At 33.9% G+C, this 27,588-nt stretch overlaps 1 protein-coding gene across 4 annotated transcripts; it reads left to right on the top strand.

Annotated features, from left to right (window-relative positions):
- Positions 1 to 625: 625 nt before the first annotated feature.
- On the top strand, positions 626 to 16,166 carry LOC114194752 (ubinuclein-1-like). 4 transcript variants are annotated; one of them, XM_028085143.2, is made up of 13 exons: positions 628 to 1,263; positions 2,487 to 2,573; positions 2,731 to 2,820; positions 2,967 to 3,043; positions 5,778 to 6,372; positions 10,607 to 10,706; positions 10,801 to 10,910; positions 11,122 to 11,208; positions 12,388 to 12,513; positions 13,510 to 13,641; positions 13,768 to 13,815; positions 15,133 to 15,234; positions 15,534 to 16,166. In XM_028085143.2, the coding sequence occupies exons 1-13, from the start codon at positions 1,021 to 1,023 to the stop codon at positions 15,984 to 15,986; spliced, it is 2,250 nt and encodes a 749-aa protein (XP_027940944.2). In that variant the 5' UTR covers positions 628 to 1,020; the 3' UTR covers positions 15,987 to 16,166. The 4 variants fall into 4 exon arrangements, with proteins under 4 accessions (XP_027940946.2, XP_085521827.1, XP_027940944.2 ...); XM_028085144.2 differs by having other exon boundaries at positions 11,125 to 11,208; XM_028085145.2 differs by lacking the exons at positions 10,607 to 10,706; positions 10,801 to 10,910 and having other exon boundaries at positions 626 to 1,263.
- The last annotated feature ends 11,422 nt before the right edge of the window (positions 16,167 to 27,588 follow it).

Below are 27,588 nucleotides of genomic sequence, written 5' to 3' on the forward strand. Positions count from 1 at the left end.
CTAGAAAAAAAGCAAACCCCAAGTAACTCATTTAGGATGGGTTAAAACTCCCGAAAACGCAAAAAATAACCCTTGTTAAAAATCATTTTTTTAGTGTATAAAGGATAAAATAGAAATAAATATTGTTTATACAAGAAATATAAATATTTTTTCTATATTATGCAAATTAAAACTCAACTCATGATGAACTTGAATCGTATAATTTAGAATCGTATAATTAAGAATGTTATGATTAACTTTTTAGATTGTACAATTGAGAACTATATTAAATATAAAATTATTATTCTAAATTGTTCAAAGACTTTAAAATTGTCTAATTAACTTAAGTTATTATAAAATTATTTATTATAAAATTTTCAGAATAGCTTAATCCTAAAATAACTTAAAAGTTATTGTTAGTTCCAACGTTGCTTAAATTCTTAAAAAACAAAAAAAAAAACTTGCTCAAGAAAAGCTAGTTAACTTGAACCTCGACCAAACCTTCACCTCCAACAATTCTCTCTAAATCCGATATTTAAAATAAGTTTCAGTAGGAGTTTTGGTGGTTGAATGAGTTATAAAAAAATCCAAAACAAAACATAAAAGACAATTTTAAAAAGTAGGGAGTGCATACAGTAAAAACACTACATTGAGCACATGATGCGGCCCACAGATACCATTCCCCGCCCCAAATCCCTTTTGCCTCCGTCGCTTTCCCGGAAAAGAAAAGGACTGGAAATTTTTTACAACCGAGTCGAAATAGCAGTTAAACTTAAACCCATCCACAATACCTCTTCTTTCATCTCTTTTTTCATAATATTTTCTTTTATTTTTATCTTTCTTTCTCCCTTTCTCATTTTTTGAATCCCGCGCAATCCCAATTCGCTTCTTCAGTTCTTCCTCTTCTTCTTCTCTGTTTCTGTTCTTCTTTCCAGATTTTAGGGCTTATCGTTCTGTTTCCGAATGTTCCTTGCGCTCTAACAATTCTCCCCGAAAACAAGCACCGACGCCCGATAAATTCGCCAATCGGCAATCACTTTGATGGCGGAGGATACGGCTCCTCTTGGCGGCGGCGATTCGTCGTCGTCGGCGAGGGCTCCGTCGTCCTTCGTGAAGAAAGGCGACCGACAAATGTTCACAGTGGAGCTTCGGCCGGGAGAGACCACCATAGTGTCGTGGAAGAAGCTGATGAAAGACACCAATAAGGTTAACAATAAGGGACCCACTTCCGCACCAGACTACCTTCCCAATGGGAACCCTGCGCTCGAGGCCAGAATCGCTCCGGTGAGTCTCTTTTTCTAATTTTCATTTAGGTTCCGAATAGTTACGGGTATGCGTTGGTGGTGTGGTTCTGAAACTTCAGTGTACGCACATTGTTATTCGGTGAGTAGATAGCAATATGTGGGAGGGTTACTGTGGTTTATGGATGATAGTTTTTTATTGTAACTTGCAAGAGTGGCTTTCTACTGACCCATGATTGTTTTTTCTTTGGCACTGAAATAAGGGTCTGGGTAAGGCTAGGTTTTGGGAACATATTCTGCCAAAACTTTCGTGACTGACCTTAAGTTGTCTCTGTCTAACAGTCTAGCTTCCTCTTTTGAATGTTAAATAATTGTCTGCCAAATGGGAGGAAGTACGTGTTTCTTCTCCGTGTTTGATGACGGTGTGTGCTGTGTGACACTGCTCTTATGGAAAATTATTTGAACGGGTTTTGTCATGTCAAAGTTGAATTGCTCCTGGAAATACTTGGATTAGATTTCGAATTTATTAGTTTGAATGCATGGCGACAACTGTTTGTTCCGCGTGGTACTGCTCTTGTGGAAAAATATTTAAAACGGTTTAGCCGTGGCAAAGTCAAAGTGCTCCTTGGAAGTACTTGTATTTGATTTCTACTAGTTTGAATGCATAACGGTGTGTGCCAGCAGTGCTGCTCTTATAGAAAATTATTTGAAAGGTTTTTGTTGCGGCCAAAGTGGAATTGCAGTTGGAAATACTTGTATTTGACTTCAAATTTAGTAGTTTGAATATATAACTGTTATTATGGAAAAACTGTTTGAAAGGGTTTCATTGTGGTCAAATTGCACCTGGAAGTACTTGTATTTGACTTCAAACTTGTTAGTTTGAATGTATAAGTAGAATTGTTTGTGCTGTAGTTCTTCTCTTACGCAAAATTATTTGAATGGAAAAGTCGGAAGTACTTGTATTTGACATCGAAATTGTAAGGTTGACTGCATTATGCATATTGATTTAATGTCTGTTTGAATTTGCATTTTGGCTATAATTGTGTCAAATGTTGCCTCTACACGGATTAGCTGATTTAACATGAACATGTGTGTCCCAGATGCAAATCCAAACACATATCTATTTATTTGTGACATGAAATTATTATAGACAAGGTGATCAAGCCTTTAATTGTCTCTATCTTGTTTTATGTCTGCATATTGTCTTTTTTAGTGGTGTGTGGTTTTTTTTGTGCTTCATTATTTTGATAAACATGTCACTTCTAGGGACAACCTAAGGAGACTGAAGAACAAGGTGCTCCTCAGCCAAATCGTTTCAGTGCTGTAATAGAAAAGATTGAACGCCTTTACATGGTATGGGTGTATTGCTTCACGATAGTGTTACTGGATGCACTGTACACAAATGAATTGATTTATACTGTAAATTTATATCATAGATGCATATGTAAGTTTTATTAGTTTTTTCAATCTGTTTTCCATGTTGGGAATAATGAGACCAAATCATTTTTAGGGTAAGGATAGCAGTGATGAGGAGGATCTACTTGATGTTCCTGATGATCAGTATGATACAGAAGACTCTTTCATTGATGATGCTGAATTGGTTGGTGTCTTTTATACCATTTTGCTTTGTTATGACATTATGACTATTTGACCTTTGATTGATGATAAAACAGGAATTTAATTGTCCTATATTGTGACCATTTCACCTTCCATATTTTTTAATTAGTTTAACTCTTCTTTCTGCAGGATGAGTATTTTGAGGTTGATAATTCTGCAATCAAGCATGATGGATTCTTTGTAAATAGGGGGAAATTGGAACGCATGTAAGTGATTTTTGTTTGAATATTTTCTTTGTATATCAATTTCTTTTCTTTATGAGGGCTAGCCTTAGTGCAAACCAAGGTTGCTGCCTTGTAGCCTGGAGGTCACCAGTTCAAATCCTAGAAATAGCCTCATGGATTGGGTGGGAGTCTCAGGGATTGGGTTGTCCTCTTTGTGTCTATCTCTTTATTTTTGTAAATTGTGTAATTTTGGAAGTGTTTTCACTTTTTCTGTTCTAAGGCAATGGGTATAATACTAAATATATATCTATCTGTGTGGGCATGTGCGTGTGTGTTGATCAATTGTTTTCTGCTCATACAATTCATAGAATTTTGAAATGGGTGGGATGATTTCATGGATGACTGGATCCTTGATTAGGATATGACCTTTTAGGTGTTGGATAGAGGAAAGAAAGGGAAAATAAAGGAAGGGAACAAAAAAGAAGAGAAATAGGTGAGATAGAGTGGAAATAAAGATTATTTGGTTAAAGTAAGGTTATCAATAGCCACCAAAGTAGTTTCTATCAGGGCAGAGCGCACAACATACCTTGTTTCATTGTGTTTTGGTAATTTTGGTTGGAGAAGCCGAGCCAGGTGGTTGTAGTCATGCTTCTAGGTGTTTTAGCAATGTGGCTATGAAGCTATGTAGCACGGATATTGACATGAACATAGGACAAAATCTATATATTATATCATTATGTATTTACATATACAAAATCATCTATAAAGAAGATTAATGAATCTAATTTATCTATCTAATATCCAAATGGTGAAAAGTAGTGATCATATAAGATTTGTTCCTTATTTCTATAATCTCATAATAGAAGCTTATACAATAAGTTTAAAAGTTTATGGGTTTTTATAAAATCATTTTATTTGTCGTTATTAACATTGTGTTGGAGCTATGTAAAAATTATGTTAGAGACAAAAAAAAAATGTCTTTCAAATTGGACATTTCACCGATATGTGTCGGACAAAGGGACACACCATTTATGAGGTGTATCCGAGCTTTATAGCTATGAAGCCTAGCTGAAAACTATTGCTCCATACTCTCTATGACCTCCATTATGCTGCTGTTGACCTTCCATTTTTGTGTTACGAAACAATTCACTTTGTGGGTGTAATGCCAGCTATCCGAAACTGGTGTGTGGTCATTATCGAAAAATAGCCATGGCAGATTTTGATAGTGGACTTTTTGCTGGCTGCCACACTATCGTAGTCTCAAAGTGGGTTTTGCAAGGCAGCTCATAATGATTGCTTTGGGGCATCGCAACTCGGAGTGGCCATGGATGAAATCATGAACTGTGCAATCATGGTTTGCGTAAGGAAGAAGTCTCGGGTTAGCATGACTAGCGTGAATTAGGAAATAATTTATTTCCTTAATTACATTATTTGGTTCCCTTTAAGAATAAGCGAGACAAATCATGAATTGCTTTGTCCTCTTTAATTATATTTAACAATATTCATAAACTAGACAACAGGCAACAGGATATTTGTAATTATGAGTAATAATTATATGTGAATGCTCTGATCATCATTTATTGAACAAATAACAATGAACAAAGGTATCAAACCTTTTTCTAGACAACCTAACCCGACCAAGTCTACACATTTAAAACCCTATCTTTATTTCTCTTTTGTTTCTAATTTTGCACTAATGCATATTGGGTCAGCCCAATAGTGATTCTTTTTAAAACTAAGGGTTGCCCAAACCTGAATAACGACATCAGAAATTGAACTTAACACACCCCATCTCAGCCTCAAGCACCGCACCCTTAGCCTCCTTTGGTTCCAGTGCAAGTGCTGTCGCTGTCCCACCACCACCGTCCTGCTGTTACACTGTCTGGATGCTGCAGTCACCTCTAAGTCCACTGCAAGTCCTCTTTTATTATTATTTTTTTCTTTCTACCTCCTCTTCATTCAGTGCCACCTGCCTCCCTAAATTTTTCTTTTCTTCTTTTCCACTCTAAGGATTCTCTGAAACATTTGATCACCTATTTTCCAGCATCCCCAATGGCAACTGAACAAGGCAGTTCATGAACATCCAAAAATATAAATGGAAATTTAGGACATTTATCTTATATTTTGGTGTTAGTAAGTCTAAAACTTGAATTTGGTGGTGTTTTGATTTAATTTTATTGTTATTTTAATTTCTAGACATAATATTATTATTAATTATACGGTTCTCTTTCATTAGTTTTAGCTTTATAATTATAATTTTTCATTTTGTCTGCGATGCTTCAGCCATAACACATATAGCTTGCAATATGTTTTTCATAAATCATTTTTGGGGTTGCTGATATTGTTCAGGATCTAATTTTGATAGCACTGTTAGTATGTGTTCTTATGTATTATTGCTTTCATTATAGTAAAATAATAGAAAAAGGAGGGGGAGCTGTGTGCAAGCTGGGAGTGTCGATTGCTATTAAATTATTTAAGGGCTGTATAAATTATTTAATTTGTATCTCAGAGTTTCAGCGACGGTCTACCTCACCATAGCTGTTTTGGGGTTGATTGCTACATTCTTACATTTAAGATTGATAACTATGAAATGAAGGTTGTATGTTATTGTGAATCTTCATAGCATTATTTTTCTGGCTTGTGGTTGGATGTTTATTCCTGTGACATTTTTCTACATGTGTTGTGTCAGCATTTTGAATCAATTATATTGTATACTTTAGTATTTAAGTTTTTCATACAAATTCCTGATTTTGTTCTTTCTCTTGTTCTTTCTAAGAAATGAACCTCCAGTATTACCTATCCAGCAAGCAAAGAAAAGGCGCCGAAAAGATATATCAAAGAATCCTGGAGAAAATATTGATGGTCATGTATCAAATAAACTTGTAAAAGTGCGCAAGACTGCCGTTGGGAAGACTGCATCATTACCTGTGAAAAATATGCTCAGTTCCTCACATAATTCTGCCGTACCTGGTGAACATTATGAAGACATGAAATTTCAGAAGCAAATGGATGTCTCTGGAATTAGTTTGAAAAGGAAAACTGCTGACGCTACACCAATTTCGGACCCCCCTGTCTGTTTAAAAGTATCAAATAATGATCCTCCTGCTGCAGAAGGTCCTGATAAACAGAAGACTGGAAATTCCCAGTATAAGAACACTGGTGACAAACTTAAAGATGCAAGTGGATTGGTTGATATTTCTCATCACAAGTACCATGAAAAAAATTTATCTGCACATTCAAAATCCCAACCTGGAAAATCCTCAAGTAGTGTTGACAATTTAGAAAACACTTGCCAGTCAAAAGATAAAAATTTCATCCGGGAACTGCCAGATCTAAACTTGGCTGCGGGAAAAATTGCTGTACATGCACCAGTAAGTTTATCTAACTGCTTTTCTGTGGTTTTAGCAGTATGATAAATATACCTTAATGAAACATTGAATACCAATAAAAAGGTTGTCTGCTGCACTTATAGCTATTTTTTTTTTTTATTCAGCTTTAAATTAAAGGCTTCTGCATTCTAAGCGCACGAAACTGCTCCACCAAATAAGCACTTGTATGTATTTGAGAAAAATAAAAAGAGAGAGCAGATATTTTAGAGAAGCTTGAGCAAGTCTCTCTTATGTTCTTAATAGTTATATAGAAACTGTAGATTAATCTGAGATACAGTGAAAGAGAATAGAGTAGAAAACGAGTAAATACACCGCTAGGATTCTAGGTACAACTTTTAAGAAAGCTTATTCTAATACTCCCTCTCTAGTTGGGGCATACATATTGCTTGTATGAAAGCTTCGAACAATTAAATTCAATTTGAGGCCCTCAGATTTTGTTTGCACATCTGCAAGCTAATCATTTATCTGTCAATTCCCATACAAGTTTGATTGGACTACAACTTTTCTCAAATAAATTTGTTAGTCAATTTCTGTGTTTTTGGTACTCTCATGGAATACAAGGTTGAAAGTAATGTGGAGAGCTAATGGATTATCCCAACATCTTCAATTGCTTAATCTCACAAAATTTTAGTTCTTGGAGGTTTTTGTTTTACCTAGACAAGTTTACAAGTGCGAGATGTCATTGTCCTATATTTAGCTTCAACAGTTGATCGAACAACTACGTTTAGCTTTTTGGATTTCTAGAGTGATCGTACCTAATCAACATAATGCCCAAACATATGGGTATTCCCTTCATCCTCATATAATAGACCTTATCCCAGAATCTTTTGAGGTATTTTGGAATACAAATTACAAAGTTTCAATGATCAGTACAAGGAGTTTTCATGAACTGACTAATAACACTTAAATATTAGAATAGAATAGAATAATTTTATTGTTAGGAGTACATAGAATGTATATACAAGATTGGACATCTAATTTTAGAAATATAATAACAAAACTTAATGTAATCAGATCCCTATGATTAAGGGATATAATCAGATCCATTATTCTGGATATAGTTAGATCCCTATGATTCAGGGATACTTACATTGTACACTTTAACTATAGTCTGTTTAATATGGAATGATAAAATATGATTGTTGAAACTCCTTCTCAAGCTGGTGAATATGCATTTTCCATTCCTAGCTTGAAAATAATGCTTTTGAAGTTGTTGCTATTCAACCCCTCTATTAGAAAGTTTGCAAGGTTGTTTTGAGGAGACATTTGTAATGGAGATTTGAGCACTATCTAATTTTTCTTTAATAAAATGTCAATCAATTTCAATTTGTTTGGTTCTATCATGTTGCACTGGATTATGGCTATGCTAATAGCAGATTTATTATTACAGTAAAATCTCATTGGTCCAGCCCACTTTATTCTTAAGTCTTCCTAGAGGATTTTAAATCATAGTAGTTCACCTATCCCGTATGCCATTGCCCTGAACTTTGTTTCAACACAGGATCTTGCTACCACCACTTTTTATTTTTTACTCTTCCAATTTACAAGATTATCACCAAGGAAGTACAATATAAAGTAGTTGATCTCCTATCCACAATTGACCCAACACAGTCATCATTTGTATATATTTCAAGATTTACATTTCCATTTTGTTTGAACAAAAGTCCCTTGCCTGGAGCCCCTTTCAGATATTGCACAATTCTTAGAGCGAATTGTAAATGAATGTCCACTGGCTGGTGCATGATCTTGCCACAACATTTGAGTTCTTAATTTTCCACAATATCAAGTTACCTTTGACTAGAACACAATAGGACTGCATCCTTAGTATTAGAGATTTGGACAAGGAGAGTTTAAAAATTGACTTGCTACGCACATAAATAAGGCATTTTTCCATGAGAATTCTCACTATGATTTAGAAGTCTTATGTTTGCATCAGAATGATCTTGACCGGAAATGTTTAAAAATTGACTACTATGCTCAGTGCAAATGCAATGCTAGAATGAGTCACGTTGAGGTAATTTAACTTACTAAATAGCAGTTTGTATCTCCCATGGTTAGAATATCGTTCGACTTGGTCTGGTACAAGTTTGAGAAATGGATCCATTGGTGTGCCCATAGGCTCAACATTTGACATCCCTGGTTCTTCTAGAATCTCCAAAGTATATTTTCTATGAGATATGGCCATTGGTGGTGAAAGTGACTGCATGTCTTCATTAGAAGGAACATGTGTATAGTATGGGACAAACTCAAAGAAAGACACCTTAGTAGACTCAAAATACTATTAAGATCAGGAAAAAAAAAACAATACTCCTTTTGAGGATGATGATATCCCAGGATAACACATTTGAATGAGTAAAGGAGAAAGTTTATCTTGACCTGGTGAAGTAATATAAAAAACATGTGGTACTAAAAATGTGTAGGAAGACTGTATAATGGAGAATGAGGAAAAAGGATAGTGTTAGAAATGAGTTTTAAGCTTAACTCAACCCCACAAAACCAGCTTGTAAGGTGAGGTTTGCACCTCACTTATATATTATGAAATTGCCTTATCTCTAGTCGATGTGGGACTTCCAACACACCCCCTCACGTCGAGGTATATACATCTCGTGCGTGGGACTAGAAATGGGTGATCCGATAGCAGCCCGAGATAGTGGGTGGAATAGAATGTCCAAGAAATCTCGCTAGGATAGGCTAACCTAGCTCTGATACCATGTGGCATAATTAGGGCCAGTTAACTAGTCAATGGATAAGTGTACATTAACATAGTTAGCGTAGATGGACAGGTCAATTACACCAGAAGAGATTTCAGAACTGGAAGAGGCAGCGGAAGACGCCATGGAGGAAGAGAGAGGAAAAAAACCCTAAAATACCAAAGAGGTCCGATTGAATCAACAAGATCAGATCCAGAAAGTGAGACGATTCCGACGCAAGTGATTGTTGTCGGAGACACAAGGAGAAGGTTGTTAAGTATGTTTTCCAAGTTTACATGATTTACCCTTCAAACTAGACAAATGTTTAAACTTGGCACTGTGTTCTACAATTTTGTCAACCCAGAGTATCCTAATTATTCATGAACCATCATTGGAGAGACTATAGATGCATATACCAATGGTGATGAGAGGAGATAGTTAAGATAATGTGACTCACATTTTTAGTGTAGGTGAAGATAATGTCGTGAGATTTGATCAAGCAAGTGGCAACATTAAATTAAAAGGACAACTAGAGACATGAGGAATAAAGTTAACAATAAGAAACGGGATGGGAGGTGTTGGGTAGAGTTAATGCAACAAGCTTGTGTTTGTAAACAGTTGGCACCAATGATAAATTGTAAGCAGTATTAACAGAAAAAAAAAAAAAAGAGAACGAATACTAGAAATATGATCGGTTGCACCAGAGTCAATGACCCAAGGAATAAGAGAAGAAGATTGAGGGAGACAAGTAGATGAACTTCCGGTGTGTGTCACCAAGGAGCGTTACTAGTAGATTTGCTAGTCTCATACCATTTTTTAAAGTTTTCATATGCTGTTGGAGTCATATGAGGCTGATTAACTGGTATTGTAGGAGCAACAAGTGACTAATGGTAGATACCTAGGCAATATTGGGTCCACAAGGAGGGAGAATCTGTTTTGGGTGTTGATTGGATGTAGGAAGACATTTATCTTATGGAAAAGATGATAAAATATTTCAGGATATAGACCCTAAGATCTCATGCAAATTTTTGGGTGGCCCATGGGTTCTATCTGCCATTGAATCTTATTGTTATTGTGGAATTCAACTTTCACCATGTACTCAGATCTAAACAGTGCCACATTTCACAGCATGTGACAATTAATAAGTAGAAATTCATTACTGATTCCTCTCTTTTTTGTGTGCGTGACGTCAAATTCAACACTCCCCATTACTTTTTTTTTTTTTTAGTTTTGTAGCATTATTGATTCAATAGTACACTTGACAGGTTACCTTGGCTGTTGTAGGGCATCCTTTTTCATTTAAAATAATTTCTATTTAAGGGATATTGGTATACAGGGTTGGTTTATCTTTAAGAGAGATTTAAATTGAAGCTTTGGCAAACTATACTATCCGTGTTGCAAGCACTTGGTGGAATAACATTTTCCTATTACTATGACTTCTGATTACAAAATTTGTGAAAGTGGACTGTTTTATGTCTGTAACGTATGCTGTATTAGTTGAGAGCTTGATTGAAGCTTTTATGCAGAAATCTGAACATGTGCTCAAGAAAGATGGTTCTAGTGCTAGGCCAAAAATTACATCGCTTGAGAAAGCTATTCGAGATTTGGAGAATATAGTCACGGAATGTAAGTTCAGAAAGTATTTTAAGCTTACATTTCTCAAATTAGCAGTGTGGGAAGTTTGTTGCTAATGCGAGTTTTTTTTTTAATAATGATACAGCAAGGCCACCAACTATGGAAAACCAGGAGGGTGATAACACACCTCAGGCTGTCAAACGGAGATTGCCTAGAGACATAAAGCTGAAACTTGCTAAAGTGGCTAGATTAGCAGTAATGGAAATTTATTTTTGTGATGTCATGCTTACTTCTTCTAGATCTGCACAGTAGTTTTTTTTCTCGAAATCTTCTCAGTTTGAATTTCTCTTAGAATAGACAGAGGGAGGGAGGGAGAGCATTAAGAAAAAAATTTCGACCTCACTGAATCTAATAGAGTAGAGCACATTTATCACATAGTAATATTAACCGTATGTTTTTGATGCAGCAGGCAAGCCAAGGGAAAGTATCAAAGGATTTAATTAACCGTCTTATGAGTATTCTTGGGCATCTGATTCAACTGAGAACTCTAAAGGTATTTCAGCTTGATAAACATGACCGGTAATCCTTCAGTGTGTATTGTTTCAGTTTTCGGTCATAATACCCCCAATGCGTGGCAGGAGCTTTATTGATGGCTGACTTCTTTTTCATTGTTGGTTGTTGAACCGCAACGTGATATTCAATATGAAAATTGAAACTTAAGATTGTATCTCGCAAATCACATATCTTGCTGTCGAGTCCACCATACTGAACTTCTATACGATTGTAGTTCATTTATTATTTATTTATTTATTGGATGTGATTATGCATTACCATATTTAGGCTTTGAATACATCCATGACCCATTGTGACCTTATGAAGATTGTTTGTTATTTTTTTTGCTTGATATGTTGTGCTTCTGTGTCTAAGAAAGTCTTATTTCTAATTGATAGTTTGCCAACTTTCATTTTAATTAATCTGGTTTCCCTTCAGGAATCAAGTACTTATTAGCTTTAGACATTTTTTCTTACTCCAGAGTGACAGATGGTCTTCCTGAAGGGATTTTTAGTTCAAGATTGGTATAGATAGTTTTTTGAGAAATACTAGTTTTTTTTTTAAATTCTTATATACTAGGAAAAAATATGTAATAATCCCTTCAAAATAAATTAAACTAAGCACACACTAATTGCAATTGATCATGTTTGTGAAGTTTTTCAAGCTCACATTTTTTTTATCTGTAGAAACAAATTTAGGAAGAGTAAAGTTGTATTGCCTCCGTGAGAAAGAACTTATTTCGAGCTTTAGAAAAAATTTGTAGAATGTTTTGCACCTGCACATGCTCTTTATTTATTATAATCACATAAATGTTCCTTTTAAACACTAACACTAGAAACCAAGCTGGTGATTTTTCACATAAAAATATCTATTCCCATCGCTACAAAATTAATCTTTTAGCAGTTGTGGACTCTAATTTTCAAGTGGTGTGTATAACTACATTTCAAGTTATCCTTCAGTATTGAACATACTCAACTCTGAACTCTTCTCTTATAATCCAATCCAAATAATAGTAATTTGCCACCTATTATTTATTGCATGTCATTGTGGTCATCGTATTGCAACTATTTTTCTCTTTATTTATATTTTATATCTACGAACATCATTATGTAGGTAGGTTTAGTTTCCAATATTGCTTGAATTGAGACTTATCTTCTCATGCAATGTCTTCCTGCTACAGAGAAACTTAAAAATTATGATCAGCATGGGTTTGTCTGCAAAGCAGGAGAAAGATGATAGGTTTCAACAGATAAAGAAGGAAGTTGTTGAGATGATTAAGATGCAGGTCCCATCCATGGAATCGAAGGTTTATTTTAGTTACCATTGCTATTTATTCCGTATCAAAATCAAGTATTTTGACGTGTCATATTTTCAGTTTTCCATTCATTCAGTAGTTACTTGTTTAGCTGGTTCATGTAGCTCCTTTTTGGTTCCCCCATATGGCAGTAATATTTTCGCTCTTGTGGATGCTTCTTTTTATGGGTTTAATTCATTTGAGTTTTATATGCAGATCTTTATTTTGGCATGGTTACTTACGGATGAGTCATTTACCTGGAAAGGGATTTCATTAACTGTAATTTGTAATTCTGACACTCAATGTAGTTTCTTGCTAAATTTCTCTATGGTTGCAATCCAACCTGATTGCAATTTTTCAGGAAATAATGGTACTTTTGATCAATAAACAAATATTTGGCTATTTAATTCAACCATCGATCTATTTTTCTTGCAATATTTCTTGATGATTTGATAGGACCCCAAATTAAGAACTGGAAATGAACTGACATAATTTTGATGGTAGAATTAATCGCTGGGCTGATTCTATTCCATAGAAAAATAAACATAGCATCCCAGAGATATTGAAAATGAGTGCAGGGTGGAATGGAGCACTGCTCCTTACAATATGGAGTAACCAGCCAAAATTAAAGAAAACCTTTACTGAAGGACCAACTCCTTCACTCAGCCTGGCCACAATAATGTCCTATAGAAAATTTCCGCCTCCTCCAAATACCCCATCTCTCTCCTCGTTGTTAGATTCCTGTATCCTTCTCTCCTCTCCTCTACTGCCAGGCGTTCATTCTGTTACGCTCAATCCTTTTTCCTCTTCCAATGAAGCCAGCTGATCCCTCTTTTCCCCATTTCTCCACGATCTTGGTCTTTCAAACCCACTACGCACTTCATCACTTTCCACACCCCTTCTTTTTTCTTTTTTTTCCTTTATATATACTTGTCTGTTTGCATTGCATCTTGATTGCAATTTTTCAGGAAATATGGCGTGCCTTTTAATGTCTTCCCTGCATTTCAGCTACAGCAGCAAGCTGAAGCATCTGGGGAAAAAGAAATGGGTCCTGATGGAAAAGCTACAACTAAAAATATTTTTAGTATGGACACTGCATTGGAAGACAGGATTTGTGATCTCTATGACCTTTTCGTTGATGTACAGAAGTTTGAGCTTTGAATATTTATTTTGTTGACCTTTCTTTTCTTATGATTACAGGAGGGAAAGATCCTGTTTGCTTTGTTGATGTTTGTCCTTAATGAATCTTGTTTGCAATTGTTCCAGGGTTTAGATGAAAATGCCGGTCCGCGAATCAGAAAGTTGTATGCTGAGGTGGTTAAAATTTTCTGTCTTCCTCTCTATTGATCTAGCAGAGTTAATAAATTGCTAGTGTTATCGCTATGTTTATCTTCCTTTTTTTTTTTTTGTTTAATTTCAGTACCTACTTTCGGTAGGTTTGATTTGGCTTATTTTATTTTCAATATATCCTTGTTTATGTTAAAATTACTAAGTTAGTACTATTTAAAATAACTTTTATCCCTTCTTTTCAAGTTTTAGAGACCATAGGTACCAATAGTGCACAATTGCAGTAGAATTCTGTAGATGCAGAAAAGCAGGTTTTCACTGGACTATGGCACCACTGCAGTCTGCAGTGAAACCATTGAATTCCCTTCTGTTTTTTTTTTCCAAAAGCTACACATTCTTTAGGGTCTTTTAACCATTTTCAGACAACATATATAACCATATCCCTTATTTTTCCTACGTTTCCACTTCTCTCTGTCAACAACCCTTTTCTTCTCTCGGTCTTTGTTCTGCTGTGCTGTCAAACCTGTGAAACATTCTAAGGCACTTTTTTCAGCAACACCCATCTCTGTTTTTGCGTCTATTCTCCGACAAAACAAATTTTCTGTCCTTTATTTTTTATTTACTTTGGGATTGATTGTTACTAGTATTTTGTAAATATGTCAAGAAATATCAGTTACAAGTATTTGTTTAGCACTATGTATGTAATTATGTATATAATGATGAATAATAATATATTTGTTTAATTTAAATAGAACAGCAATGATCGTTCTATCCACTATCCTGCTATAATTTGAGGTTTGACTGCTAAGTATCAATATCTATATTCATAGCTATGTTGAAACATTGAAAAGAAAAGGATTTTCGGTTGTATTTTCATGCATGGAAACTTTTTCGATTGCCATTTTCTTCCACTCTTCAGTATTAAATGATGCTGCTTTTTCTGAAGATTGTGTTACTTTATGTGACTGTATTTTATATGCATTGTAGTTTCTCGTGTCGAAGTTAATATCTTTATTTTTTACTAGTGGAAACAGTGCTACGTGCATGTGTCATCTTTTTTATTGTAAATAATTAATTTAATTTAAAAAAAATAACTGAATTTAAATAAATAGTAATTTAAAAGAATAAAATAGTGAAATAATTATTTCAATTTTAAAATAATTAAATTTAAATTAACGGTTATTTAAAAGATAAAAATGGAATGGAAATGTAATTATTTTAGTTTAAAATAATAGTTACTTAAATAGTAAAATTGAAAAGAAAATGTGTATTGAGAAAAGGGGAATCCCCTGTATACAGATATAGATGAAAAAGATTTCTCACTTTTGAATTCATTGTCTTCAGCTTGCAGAATTATGGCCAACTGGTTACATGGACAACCATGGAATCAAGCGTGCAATTTGCAGGTCAAAAGAGAGGCGCCGAGCACTGCACATCAGACATAAGGTATCCCAATGCAATGAAATAACTTTTAATGTTGTGTAGTAATATTCTAAAATCACTTTAAAAAGAACCCTTTCCTCGTTGAGTTTTGGAAATTTAATAGTTTTTTTTCACGACCATAAGTCTAGTCTGCAAATGCCTATGTAGCATGATTATATAGGAACAGTAATCTTTTAATTTTTCTGAAGAATTGGGGAACTTGCTTTCTGTTATTTGTATGTACTCATGACAATCAGGATTTGATATTTGTGGCGATGATGTTTTCAGTTTATTTGTATCTCACTGGTTCCTCATATTGTTAGGATCGGGAGAAAATTAAGAAGAATAAGTTATTTGCACCTCGACGAGATGAGAATGCTCGATTGGATGCTAATCCAATTACTTCGCAACAGCCCATGCGAGAGAGATTAGCTACAGATTCTAGCAGTCTTAATCATACTTCAGTAAACAAGGCAGTTTCTATTACAGTTGCCGCTCCACGGGTGTACAATCCTTCTTTGAATGGTTCAAAACAAGAAAAAGCAAAGGGAAGTTCTAGTGGTTCTCTGGATGATGGCGGGGATGAAGATGTTTTAGTAAAGAAGAAAGTAAAGAGAAGGCCTGAACAGGGTTTAGAAGGAAATCATTTTCGCCCTGGGAAGATGACGGCTTTTTCGCGAGGTGAAAAGCCTAGGTCTCTAAAGCAGTCTGCAGGTGTTCTCCCTAAATCAAACATTCAGCCAAGTTCTCTCCATGGTCTTGAGCAGTCAAGCTAACGTGATATCAACTAGGATGTCTACTCAACATAATCTCCCCTCTACAGTTTTTTACCTTTATATATTTTTGGTGCAGTCCCCCTCCCAGGATCAGTTAATATCCTATTTACTGTTACCATTTTTGTAATTAATTTCCTTGAAATGTAGGTAGATTTATTGGTTGTTGAGCCATGTCGATAACTCAAGTCTCTCACCATTCCTCTCTGGCTTTTGCTTCCTGCTTTCCCATGATTACAACAAAAAGACTGAACTATCTTTCCTCGCAGCACCACGTCATCAGTGTTGTTACAGTCATTGTTGTCACTAGGGATGGCAACGGGGCAGGGCGGACACGGGTTTCGCTATTCCATACCCATCTCTGTAAAAAAAATTCATTCCCATACCCAAACCTAACGGGTATTAAACTTTTGACTCATCTCCATCCTCATCGGGTAATGGGTATAATCTTGTATCCATACCCATACCCATTTTCTTACTACTTCAATATTAATTTTAATTAATTTTTATAAAATAATAAAATTTTTATGATAAAAGAAACATAATATTATCAAATATTCAATATTAGAATAATTTGTTTCTTCCATATCAAATACTTTAAAATAAATTATAATTGTTTACATTTTATATAATAATACCAAATAAAATTTCATGAGAACAAAAATAATTATTAAATTTGCAAATATTAATGAAACATAATTGATAAAATTTAAAAATATTTTTTTAAAAATATAAAAGAAAAACAAATATTCAAATTAAAATATATTTTAAATGTTTGTTTACTTCAATCTTTTAAATTCTAATAAATCTTTTTTTATACACTAATAAAAGTTATAATACATCATTTGATCAAAATGATACAAAGAACAAATAATAATCATAATAAAAGTTAAAAATAAATTATAATTGTTTACATTTTAGATTATAATACCAAATAAAGTTTCATGAGAACCAACACATTTATTAAATTTACAAACATTAATGAAATTTAATTGATAATATTTAAAAATATTTTTTAAAAAGTATAAGCGAAAAACAAATATTCAAATTAAAATATATTTTAAATGTTTGTTTACTTCAATCTTTTAAATTCTAATGAATATCTTTTTTATATACTAATAAAAGTTATAATACATCATTTGATCAAAATGATACAAAGAACAAATAATAATCATAATAAAAGTTTAAAATAAATTATAATTATTTACATTTTAGATTATAATACCAAATAAAATTTCATAAGAACCAACACATTTATTAAATTTGCAAACATTAATGAAACCTAGTTGATGAAATTTAAAAATACTTTTAAAAAATATAAAAGGAAACAAATATTCAAATTAAAATATATTTTAAATGTTTGTTTACTTCAATATTTTAAATTCTAATGAATCTCTTTTTTATACACTAATAAAAGTTATAATACATTACTTAATCAAAATGATACAAAGAACAAATAATAATCATAATAATAAAATTTTAACATAGATCTTGTATCTTTTGAACTTCAATTATGTTGGATGGTGATAAAAAAATATTAATGACAATTACATTAAATTTTTATATTGTAGTAAATAAAAGTTATTTATATAATTATAGTGAAAAAATTACAGTATGATTGATAATGAGTTAAAAAATAAAAAATAATTAAATAAAATATATCGAAATAGTATTATACATAATGAAAATAAACAAGAAATAAAAATATTAAAAAGTTAACAAATGTTTACAAACAATTTAAGAGACTATTGAAAGAAATCGCACAAAAGAAAATAAATGTATAATTAAGGGTATGATAAGTTAAAAAATATCTTATAGATCTAAGAAAACTTTTCAAATATCAACATATATACTCAAGAGTTGAAAAATAACAAAAAATGTTTTAGTGAAATAAAAAAGTTATTCAAATGAAACAAAAACTAATAATAAGAATAATAAGTAAATGATTTTTTTCATATTACCTAGTAAACAAAATGTTTGTGCTATTAAATACTTAATTAAGAGTATTAAACATTTTCATGTGAAAGAAAAATATACATTAAATAAAAATATTAAAAAATAATAAAAATATTCAAATGTGAGACATAAAATTTTTTAATTAACATACATATTTTGAACATAATTACATAAAGATTATAATAAGATGAAAAATATAATTGAAATGCAAATGAGTTTCATGACAACCCAAATAATTAGAATAAATAAAAAATAATATATATATATATATATATATATATATATATATGTGGTTATTTAATTAATTAGTAATATTTTAATAATTTAAACGGGGACGGGTAATATGGCGGGGATATGTACATCCTCATACCCATCCCCATACCCAATTAAAAAAGTCGGGGATTCTTCATACCCATACCCATACCCAGTCAATACGGGGATTCCCCGTCAAAACGGGGACGGGTTCGGACAATACCCACGGGCGGGTTTATTTGCCATCTCTAGTTGTCACCGTGTCTTCTCTGATGCAGTTTTGCTGTCATTAGTTGTTGATTATTGCAATGATGATGACAACATTAGTGCGAATGTTGCCTAAGGTCTATAGGAAAACTTGGACCGTATGCAAGGGAGACATGTTGTTTTTCCTTAAGATTGATCAATCTGTAATGTGTCCGGATTGTTCAATAGGCAGGAACCTAGAAGGTGAATAAGAGTTAGTTAGCCAGCTAAATTGTTAGTAAGTAAAGGAGTAGTCTCAGAATAGATAAGAGTCTTTCATCCCTTTTCATCTGGAACGTAGTAGGGAACCGTAAAGGGAAGTAAATGTTCATGTAGGGTTCCGAAAAGCTCATTTTGAAAAGCTTGTTCTGGACAGCATTTCGTGGTCTGGAAACTTGTTTTGTAAATTGTTTCAGAATTTTTACTCTAGAAAACATGTTTCGGAAGATTTCTGGAATAGGTAATCTGGAAATCACCATCGAAATATATCATGAAGGGTAAAATTGTTATTTATGGGGTTGAAAAGCATTCTGCTGGAGGTAGTTGTGTATCAGGAGTGACTGTAGAGTAATGGCGTATCTTAATTATTAATTTTTGGAAAGCTAACATAATATTTTAAAACTTATATATTTTATTACTATTATGAATACAATAAAAATAAATATATAATATATAATTTAATTATAACTATAAAAGAAATTATATATATTTAATAAAAAAAATTTGTATTTTTAAATGATTGAATTATTAATAGTCAAGTCAAAACATATACTATTAAACAAATATATATCTTTTGTCAGTTTTGTTTTGAAATATTTTTCGTAAAAAATATTTACAAATTTGTTATGAAAAATAATTTGTAAAAAATTGTTATTATCTATGAAGGAATTAGCTGTCAATTAAAATTTTTAGAAAAATGACAACAAAAAATCTTTTCTTGCAAAATTTTATACAAAGATTGTTGGAAAATTTTCATAAAATATGAATAATTCTAGTAGTAATAATTTTTGGTTATATTTTTTTTCAAATATAAATAATTATATTATGTATAAAAAATTTATCTTCTATTTTATTTCACAATCTTGTTTAATAAAGGAAAATCTTTTTGTTTAAGTTGTTAAAGATTGCTATAGATCAAAGATGCTTGATAGATTTTTTTTTTAAATTTGAATAATTAAAAACATTAACAATAAAATACTGAAGTTAAAATTTTAAATTAATTTTTTATTAAATATGATATTAGCAATTTAATTATGAAATTATTAATTAATAGTATCTAAGTAAGTAAAAGAGTGATAATAAATATTTTTATCCTTTTTAAATACATTAAATAATTAAATTTTACTTATAATTAAATTTTTTTAAAAATATATAATTATAAATTTTAATTACTAATCTATAAAAAAAAATGGGAAATGGGGTCATAACTTCCCTATAAGACCCATTTTGTTCTGTTTTAAACTTAATAGCTCTAGTGAATAAGGGAGGGCTCAAGGTTAACCCACCGGCCTTTTTTTGAAATGTAAGAAAACCCTTAAGTTCTATTCCCACTCAACCATTCCTTCTTTTTCTCTCTCTCACTAAAACATTGCTCCCTCACTCACTCTCTCTCTCTCTCTCTCTCTTTTTATCCAATAGAGGCTCTACTAGGGTTTGAGCAAGTTTCCCCTCTGAGATAACTGAGTTCATTTTTCCTCCAAGTAAGTTGAGCTCGAACTTCAATTTGTTCCTTTTCCAGTTCAGGTGTGTTAGTTTCTAGCATGAGTTCTCTACAAAACCTCATTTCACACTTGTGTTTGTATCTTCCAGCTTTATAGATCTGTTACTGGAGCTGTGGTGCTCATCTTTTAGGTCACTATTTCATTTGGCTAGCGTTTGTCCAAGTAAGGGAAGTTAGGGTTTTTATATGTTTTCTTAGTATCTGCATGTTTTCAGTTCAGTTTCACGTTTATAATGCTTATATGCAGTTGTGGTTGCCTGGAAAATATTGAAATGTTGTTTGGTTTCGAATGTCTGGTTGTTGCATGCGTGAACAGTGACGAGAACTAGTATTTTCACCCAAGAGAGCACATCTCGCTTAGGCGAGAATAACATAAGCTCGCCCTGGTTTATGCTCAAACTCGCCCTCAAGCGACGAGCTTTCGTTTTGAGCGACGAGTTATCTCGCTCAGGCGAGGAGGTCTCGCTTAAGCGAGAACTCGCAAAAATGTGCAGTGCTCCATGTTTGCAATCTTGCCCAAGCAAAATTTTTTAGCTTAAGCGAGATCAGTTTAGCTTAAGTGAGATCAATTTAGCTTAAGAGAGATCAGTTTAGCTTAAGCGAGATCAGTTTAGTTTAAGTGAGAAATTTTAGCTTAAGCGAGACCAGTCTAACTTAAGCGAGAATTTCTAGCTTAAGCAAGACCAGTGTCTAACTTAAGCGATACTTTAACTTGTGAATTGATCCAATTACTCTTAAAAGTATGAATATGTGATTATGTATGTTTCATGTGATATTGACTTGCTTGGTATGAAATGAAATACGAATGGGTTGGTTGGTTGGACATTGGCATGAGATTATAATGGTTGAGATGGCATGTGGAATGTTGTGCATAAAAGAGTTTCATGGGAAACTCTTGGTGATGGTGTGGTTAGTGTATACCTTGATATAGGAGATGTCTAGAAAAAGGAAGGTATACTGAACTCTAATAATTGTTCACACTCATATAGAGTAGAATGATTTATATGGTGAGAGTGGCAGGATGTGGTTGGGTGATAACCCATTGTGTCTAGACTCTGCAGAGTTTAGAAACTAGCAAAGGCGCATACTTCCGTTAGAATTTTATATCAAGAGTATAATTCGGATATTTGAGTCAGAAGGTCTTGCATTTGTTTGCTATCACATGGTTTGGGTGCTTACTGGTATATATGTTTATAACCTGATTTAACATTTACTTGCTTAATAATATGATTACAAATATTTTACTTTAGCTTACCCTTTCTATTTGGTGTCTGTTTCTCTGTTTGACTTTTCCTTTTTGCAATGATCACCAAATCCTTCGTGTGAGCATATGTGGAAATTCCTCGAGATCGTTCAGATGGTGATGACATTGCTTTCTAGTTTAGGGGTGTTAGTTATGGCTCTCTTTTGAGCAACTTTTGAGGCGTTGATGCCTAGGTAGTTTCTTGCTCAGTGAGTGATCCTTTTGCCAATTGTTTCTTTTAATTCTTGCTACAGGTATTCTTGTTGTGCCTTTGGGTATTTCTTTCAGTATAATATGAATAATTGTAATGGTTGATTCTTATATACTTTCTTTTGGTGCTCTGTTTTATCCTATAAAATGTCACGTTTTATTTATTAGATTTATTCTACTAAATTGGGACGTTACATCCCCTATGGACCAACTAAGGTCCACCCCTAGTGTATAGTGAGTCAATCCTTGTTGCACTAACATGATAGGATAAATATGATTATGAGTTTAAAACTTAGGTTTCATGAGAACGCATTAATGTGAGTTAACAAGATATAAAATGTAAGATTGAATAACAAAAAGAGGTTTTATAAATATATCTTTGTTCTAACAACTAAACAAAACAATTCAAATTTGGTCGGCCTGGATCAAAGGTCGAAATTAGAAGACTGAGCTGAGCCAAATATTGAGAGATTAGCCAAGGTCAAAAAGGTTGTCTAGGGCCGATGACCGAGACAAACTTGAGCGGGCTGACGATCGTGACAGGTTGGTTTGGGTCGAGAACCAAGACAAACTTGAGCGGGCTGACGATAGAGACAAATAGGCATGGGCAGACGACAAAGACAAATAGGCTCGGGTCGGTGACAGAGACAAGCCGATCTAAGCCCACGATCGAGACGGGTAGGCTTGAGCCCATAATCGAGACAAGTAAGCTCAAGCCAATGGTCGAGACGGGCAAGCTCAGGCCCACAATCGAGACGGGTCAACTCGTGCTGATGGCCAAGATGGGTTGGTCATGCCCATAGTCGAGACGGGTCTGCTTGGGCTGGCGGCCAAGGTGGTTCATACTGTGTCGTTGGACGAGACGGGTCAACCCGGGTTGACAATCGAGGTGGTTCATCCTTGTCGATGACGAGACGGGTCAGCCTTGGCTGATGATCGAAAAAGTCGAACTTGTGTCCATTACCGAGACGGGTCATCCCATTTCTACGACCGAGACGGGTTTGGCCGAGCGAACTGTCGAGAATGCTCGACCTAACAAGCTAGACGGTAGGGGTGGCAATGTCAAGTAACCCACACTTGGCCTGAAAAATGTCGTCCGGGCTAGCTCACCCTATGTTGAAAATGCAGGCTGAAAAGTTTGGCCTGCCCCGCATAAGTTCAAGTTCGTGGACTCGCGGGCGGGTCTGGTTTTTTTTTTTTTTTTAAATAATCTTATGATAAAGCTTTTAATGTTCAACAAATTAAGACACTTTAACAAGTTCATAAAATTAAGCAAAGACTTTGAGGATTTGATGATAAATTGATAATTCAACATTTTCATCATATTCATATTTGTACTTTGACATACATGGTGTATTCTTCAAATTTTAGCATTTAAAAATACATAACACTTATTTTTTCCACTCATACAAGAATTTGAAACATTCATGCATAAATCCAAAAGGAAAGTAACCAATATAAACAAGTACAAGTTTTTTTATTTTTTTATACGGGTTGTTGATTATGTGGGTTAGGCTTTTATGGGCCTACGAGCTTAATATCTCGACCTGTCTTGCATTTTTTTGGGAAGCCTACGGATCGGTCTGTCGTGCCAAGTCCATATTGCCACCACTACTAGACTGGCCTACTTGGGTCGAAGGTCGTCGAAGGTTGAGATGGATAGCATGAGTTTAAGGTCGGGACAAGGTTGAGACGGGTGAGCCCGTGACAGAGGTTGATACTGGGCAGGTCAGGCCGATTGTTAAGATGGATGAGACAGATTGTCCAGGCATAGCATAATAATATATCTAAAAAAAATATATATTTTTCATTTTTAAGAAGGAAGCCTATGGGCTAGATCTAACCCATAAGGCTTTGTGGACTCTTTTGGCCCTGTGGGATTTTTTGACCCCATCCCACGTGGTCCAAGGCCAAGCCTTGGGACAAATTAACAGCTCTACTTATATGCTTGATGAAATAATATTTTTACTTTTCATTCTCCATCTTCCCCTACCTAGCATATGTACCAACGACACCCTTTCTTCTCCATTCACCACCTTCTTCCCTTTTATCAGTGACACCCTTCTCACCTCCATTGAGAGCCACCACCAACCACCGCTGCTAAAGCTACTGCCAAGCTATCGCTAGAATGACATTGTCATCTACCATTGCATCCAAAAGCAGTGGTAAGCGAAAGTGAAAGAGAGTTGTTGCCACTTATACCGCACATGGAATTTGTGTTTAAAAGATACTACACCATCGATTGAAGATTGATCTTAAAAGAAGAAAAGGTGAAGCATCACGAGTTTTTCATAAATGCAACGTCACATTAGACCAAATAATATAAATCTTAAACGATCCAAAATGTATTACAAAATTAATATTCTAGATTATATAATTCGAAAATGTAAATTTTATATTTTGGATCGTCGAATTTGAAATATAAAAATATAACATTATTTATTCTTGATTGTATAATCAGGAATATTTACCAATCATTTAATTGAAAACTAAAAGAAAACACCAGTTTTTATTTATTTCATTAGGGGTATAATATATATTTTAGATATTATGGGGTGTAGGAATCAATGGCCTGAACAAACTCACATCTAAATTTGCACTCTCTGGTGAAAAATCTTATTGTGGAGTTGAAAAATACAATTGAGTTCCATTTTCAAAATATCTTGTGCTACATAGAACATTCATAAGTATGATTTCTTCTAGTTCAATATGTTGCATATTCATCTTTCTCCTTTATGTAGTGTGATCAAAATTTAATAAATTCAGTGCCTGTAATGTTTTGTGCTCCAATTTAATAGGGAGATGACAAGATTTCCCATGAATTATTTAAGACGGAGTAAAACCTAATAATGTGTTTAGATTATAGAGTAATTCCTTTATTCAGTAACATTGAAATTAAAAAAAAATATATGAATTTTTGAATGAGAAAATTAAAATTTATAAATTCTAAGAAAGTATTTCAAATAATTAAAATAATTGAATTTAAAATTTACTCTAAAAAGTAGGAAATTAAAATTTTACAACTAGTGCTCCCCCTTAGGTGTCAACTTGACCATGGCCCATCCAATCCCAACCCACTATTAAATAAGTGCCTATTTTATTGGTCAACTCAGCATGACTTTCAACCAAGCTAATTTGACTTGACTTTTGGTTGACCCAACTCTTATTGACTTTCTAACTAGATCAATTCGACTCAACCTTCAGTCCCTTTGTCCTGGACTGACTCAACTCCACCTTTGGCCCAGGCGGGCTCAACACGACCTTCAACTCCACCCAAATAAACTCAATTCTTAGGCTCGAGCTAACTCGACTCGTACTTCGGGTGGGACTGACTCAAGTTCATTCTTCAACCGGACCAATTTGGCTCAAACCTTCAGCCTGAGCGACAAGGCTCAACCTTTGACCCAGACCGTCTTAACTCGATGTTTGATCTTGCTCGACTTAGTTTAACCTTCAATGTAGGTCAACTTTTCTCATCCTTCGTTTGAGTGACTCATATCAACCTTTGGCCCAGGACGACTTGCCTAAACCTTTGGCCCTAATTGCCTTGGCTCGACCTTCGACTTGAGCCAACTCGACTTAAATCTTTGGTTTGACCGACTCGACTCGACCTTTGATAGGGTCAATTCAACTTGACTTTTTGCTGACCAACTTTGCTCGCCCTAAAACCCTCTAACCCAAGATCGGCTTGACCCGGCTCGACCTTCGGTCAGGATCGACTCGACTCGACCTTTAAACTAACTTGACTCAGCCTTTAGCCAAGTTCTGCCCAATTCGACCTTCGGTTCTATTGGCACAAGCAAGCTTGAAGCAAAGAATTGATAAAGCCATGTGCATGAAGATCACATGTGTTTGTTGAAGATTGATGAAGATCTACATGAAGATTATGTTTCTAGTGTATTAAATCTAGAAATAATGTGTTAAATGCATTTATTAGGTGTTATATCATGTTGGTAGGCTATATGACACAGGTTAGATGTTTTGTTAGCCTTAATGTGTCTCTTTTAGTCTGTTAAAATGGGTTTAAACAGGTTAAAAGGCTTGTAGTATATAGTTTCTGGTATGAATGCATTTAATCAGTTGAATTATTTTTCAATCGACTGATTTTACTTAACTCCAGAGAAATCAGCTGATTGTATAGAAAATTCAACCTTCTAATTTCACTTACCAGACAATATATGTTGTGTTTTCGATAGCAGAGCTAAGATTCTGAGTTTTAGAGCATGAAAATTGATCATTCTTTTCTGGAAAGCTCTCTCTCTACAATACACAGATGCAACGTGTTGATCGAAGATCTTGGTTGATCTTGGAGGCATTTTGGCTTGTGAGTAGCTTGAAGAACATATGTGTGGTTGGCTAAGGAGAACCACCATGAAGTTTGGATGTTCTTATGCCTATGGTTGTTTTCCTGATGTGATTTCAGGTCTGTAAGTGTGATTCTTGCAGGGTGTAAGTCTAGATTTTTGTGAGTCAAAAATCTTGTGAGTTTCTTTGTTCAAAAGTGTAATCTTAGTGTGTGATTTGTAAAACTTTTGAATATAGTGGAAACTAGGCTCAAATTGTCCTGGTAAACTGGATGTAGCTCTATGATTGAGTGAACCAGTGTAAAAATAATTGTGCAATTCTCTTTCCTTCATCTCATTCACTTTGAATTACTCTAAAAGCTCAAGAAAACCAAGGAATTCACTCTTTGTTGTGCTTTAATGCATTCTTGTGTAATCTGAGGCTATAAACTTGTTAGAAATATTGATTGGAACAAGTCTTGTATGTAAAAGTTTGTTGTTTGAGTTAAATCTGCGAATTCTGCATTCTGTATAAATTTCCAGGATTTTAGCTGATTGATTTGAAATTTTAATCGACTATTTCATAGCTTAAGAACAAATTAGTTTGCTGTTTTATTTTTTGACCAATTGAAAGTGTACTGTTCTGCAACTTTTACTTTCTAATTCTCTAGTCTATTTGATTCAATTGAAAAGGGTTTTATACTTTCGAAAAAGTTTTAAACAGTCAATTCAACCCCCATTCTTACCTTAAATCACCATTTCAAAACTAATGGGTTCAAGTAAGCTCGACTCAATTTTTCAAATTTGACGGACTTAACTTGACCTTTGATTTATGTTAACTTTGCTCAACCCTCGATCAGGACTTCCTTCAACACTCCGCATATCCATTGCTTAAAGTTTTTGGAGAAAGTGGCTTGTCCTTGTTGCATGGTGTATCCCGGAGAAAGAGGTAAATGTGCATGAGTTTTGTTGTTTTTGGCATGTATTGTTGTTGACCATAGTGCAACATCTAGGGCCAACATTAGTGTGTTGTTAATCAAGAGAGGTGCTTGGAGGTGTTTCTTTTTGGGAAAAGATCTTCTCCAGCAAGACCAAACCAATGAGGCGAAAACATGGCCTTTTAGAAACTTTGTCCATGGTGAAATTTAATCTTGCAGAACATGGAGATCTTTTAGTCATAGAGAAAGAACGATGAAATTAGGGGTTTAAGAGTTGCAACAGTGAGAAAAGAAAATAAAGTAATTTTGTTGAGAAATGCCAATAAACAAAGGATAATTTCACTTTTAAAAGCTTCTCACCATTCATGGAGGAGATGGAGGTATAGAGGAACATGCCGAGAAGAAGTGAAAGATAAAATGATTTTAAGTTTCTTTTGTTAAATTTTTCAGTAAGAGTAATGAGGTAATTTCAGTAAAACTATGGGGTGGAGAAAAAGATAATGGAGGTGTAGGAAGAAATAGCCTTGACACTTCTACTTTCTATGCACATTATACCCATATACATTCATATAAAAACAATTGTTAAATATTATTTTAATATTTAAATTAAACTAATATTTTTTATAATGAATTCTTTTTTTAATAGAAAAATTTAATTATTTTATCTGAAATATAAGATATTTTAATTACTTTATAAAAAAAATATTTACAAAATAAAATCATTTAATTACAAATAATTCAAATATTATTTCAATTT

Source organism: Vigna unguiculata, chromosome 8 (assembly GCF_037176805.1).
Source record: "Vigna unguiculata cultivar grain cowpea cultivar isolate G323 ecotype 2 chromosome 8, ASM3717680v1, whole genome shotgun sequence".
In the NCBI taxonomy this organism is placed as follows: domain Eukaryota; kingdom Viridiplantae; phylum Streptophyta; class Magnoliopsida; order Fabales; family Fabaceae; genus Vigna; species Vigna unguiculata.

Bases quoted from the DNA above. Each gene is read 5' to 3' on its own strand.
- LOC114194752 (XM_028085143.2), top strand. From the start codon at position 1,021: ATGGCGGAGGATACGGCTCCTCTTGGCGGCGGCGATTCGTCGTCGTCG. The intron at 6,373-10,606 runs GTAAGTTTATCT...GCTTTTATGCAG, and splicing joins AAATTGCTGTACATGCACCA to AAATCTGAACATGTGCTCAA. The intron at 13,816-15,132 runs GTGGTTAAAATT...CATTGTCTTCAG, and splicing joins TCAGAAAGTTGTATGCTGAG to CTTGCAGAATTATGGCCAAC.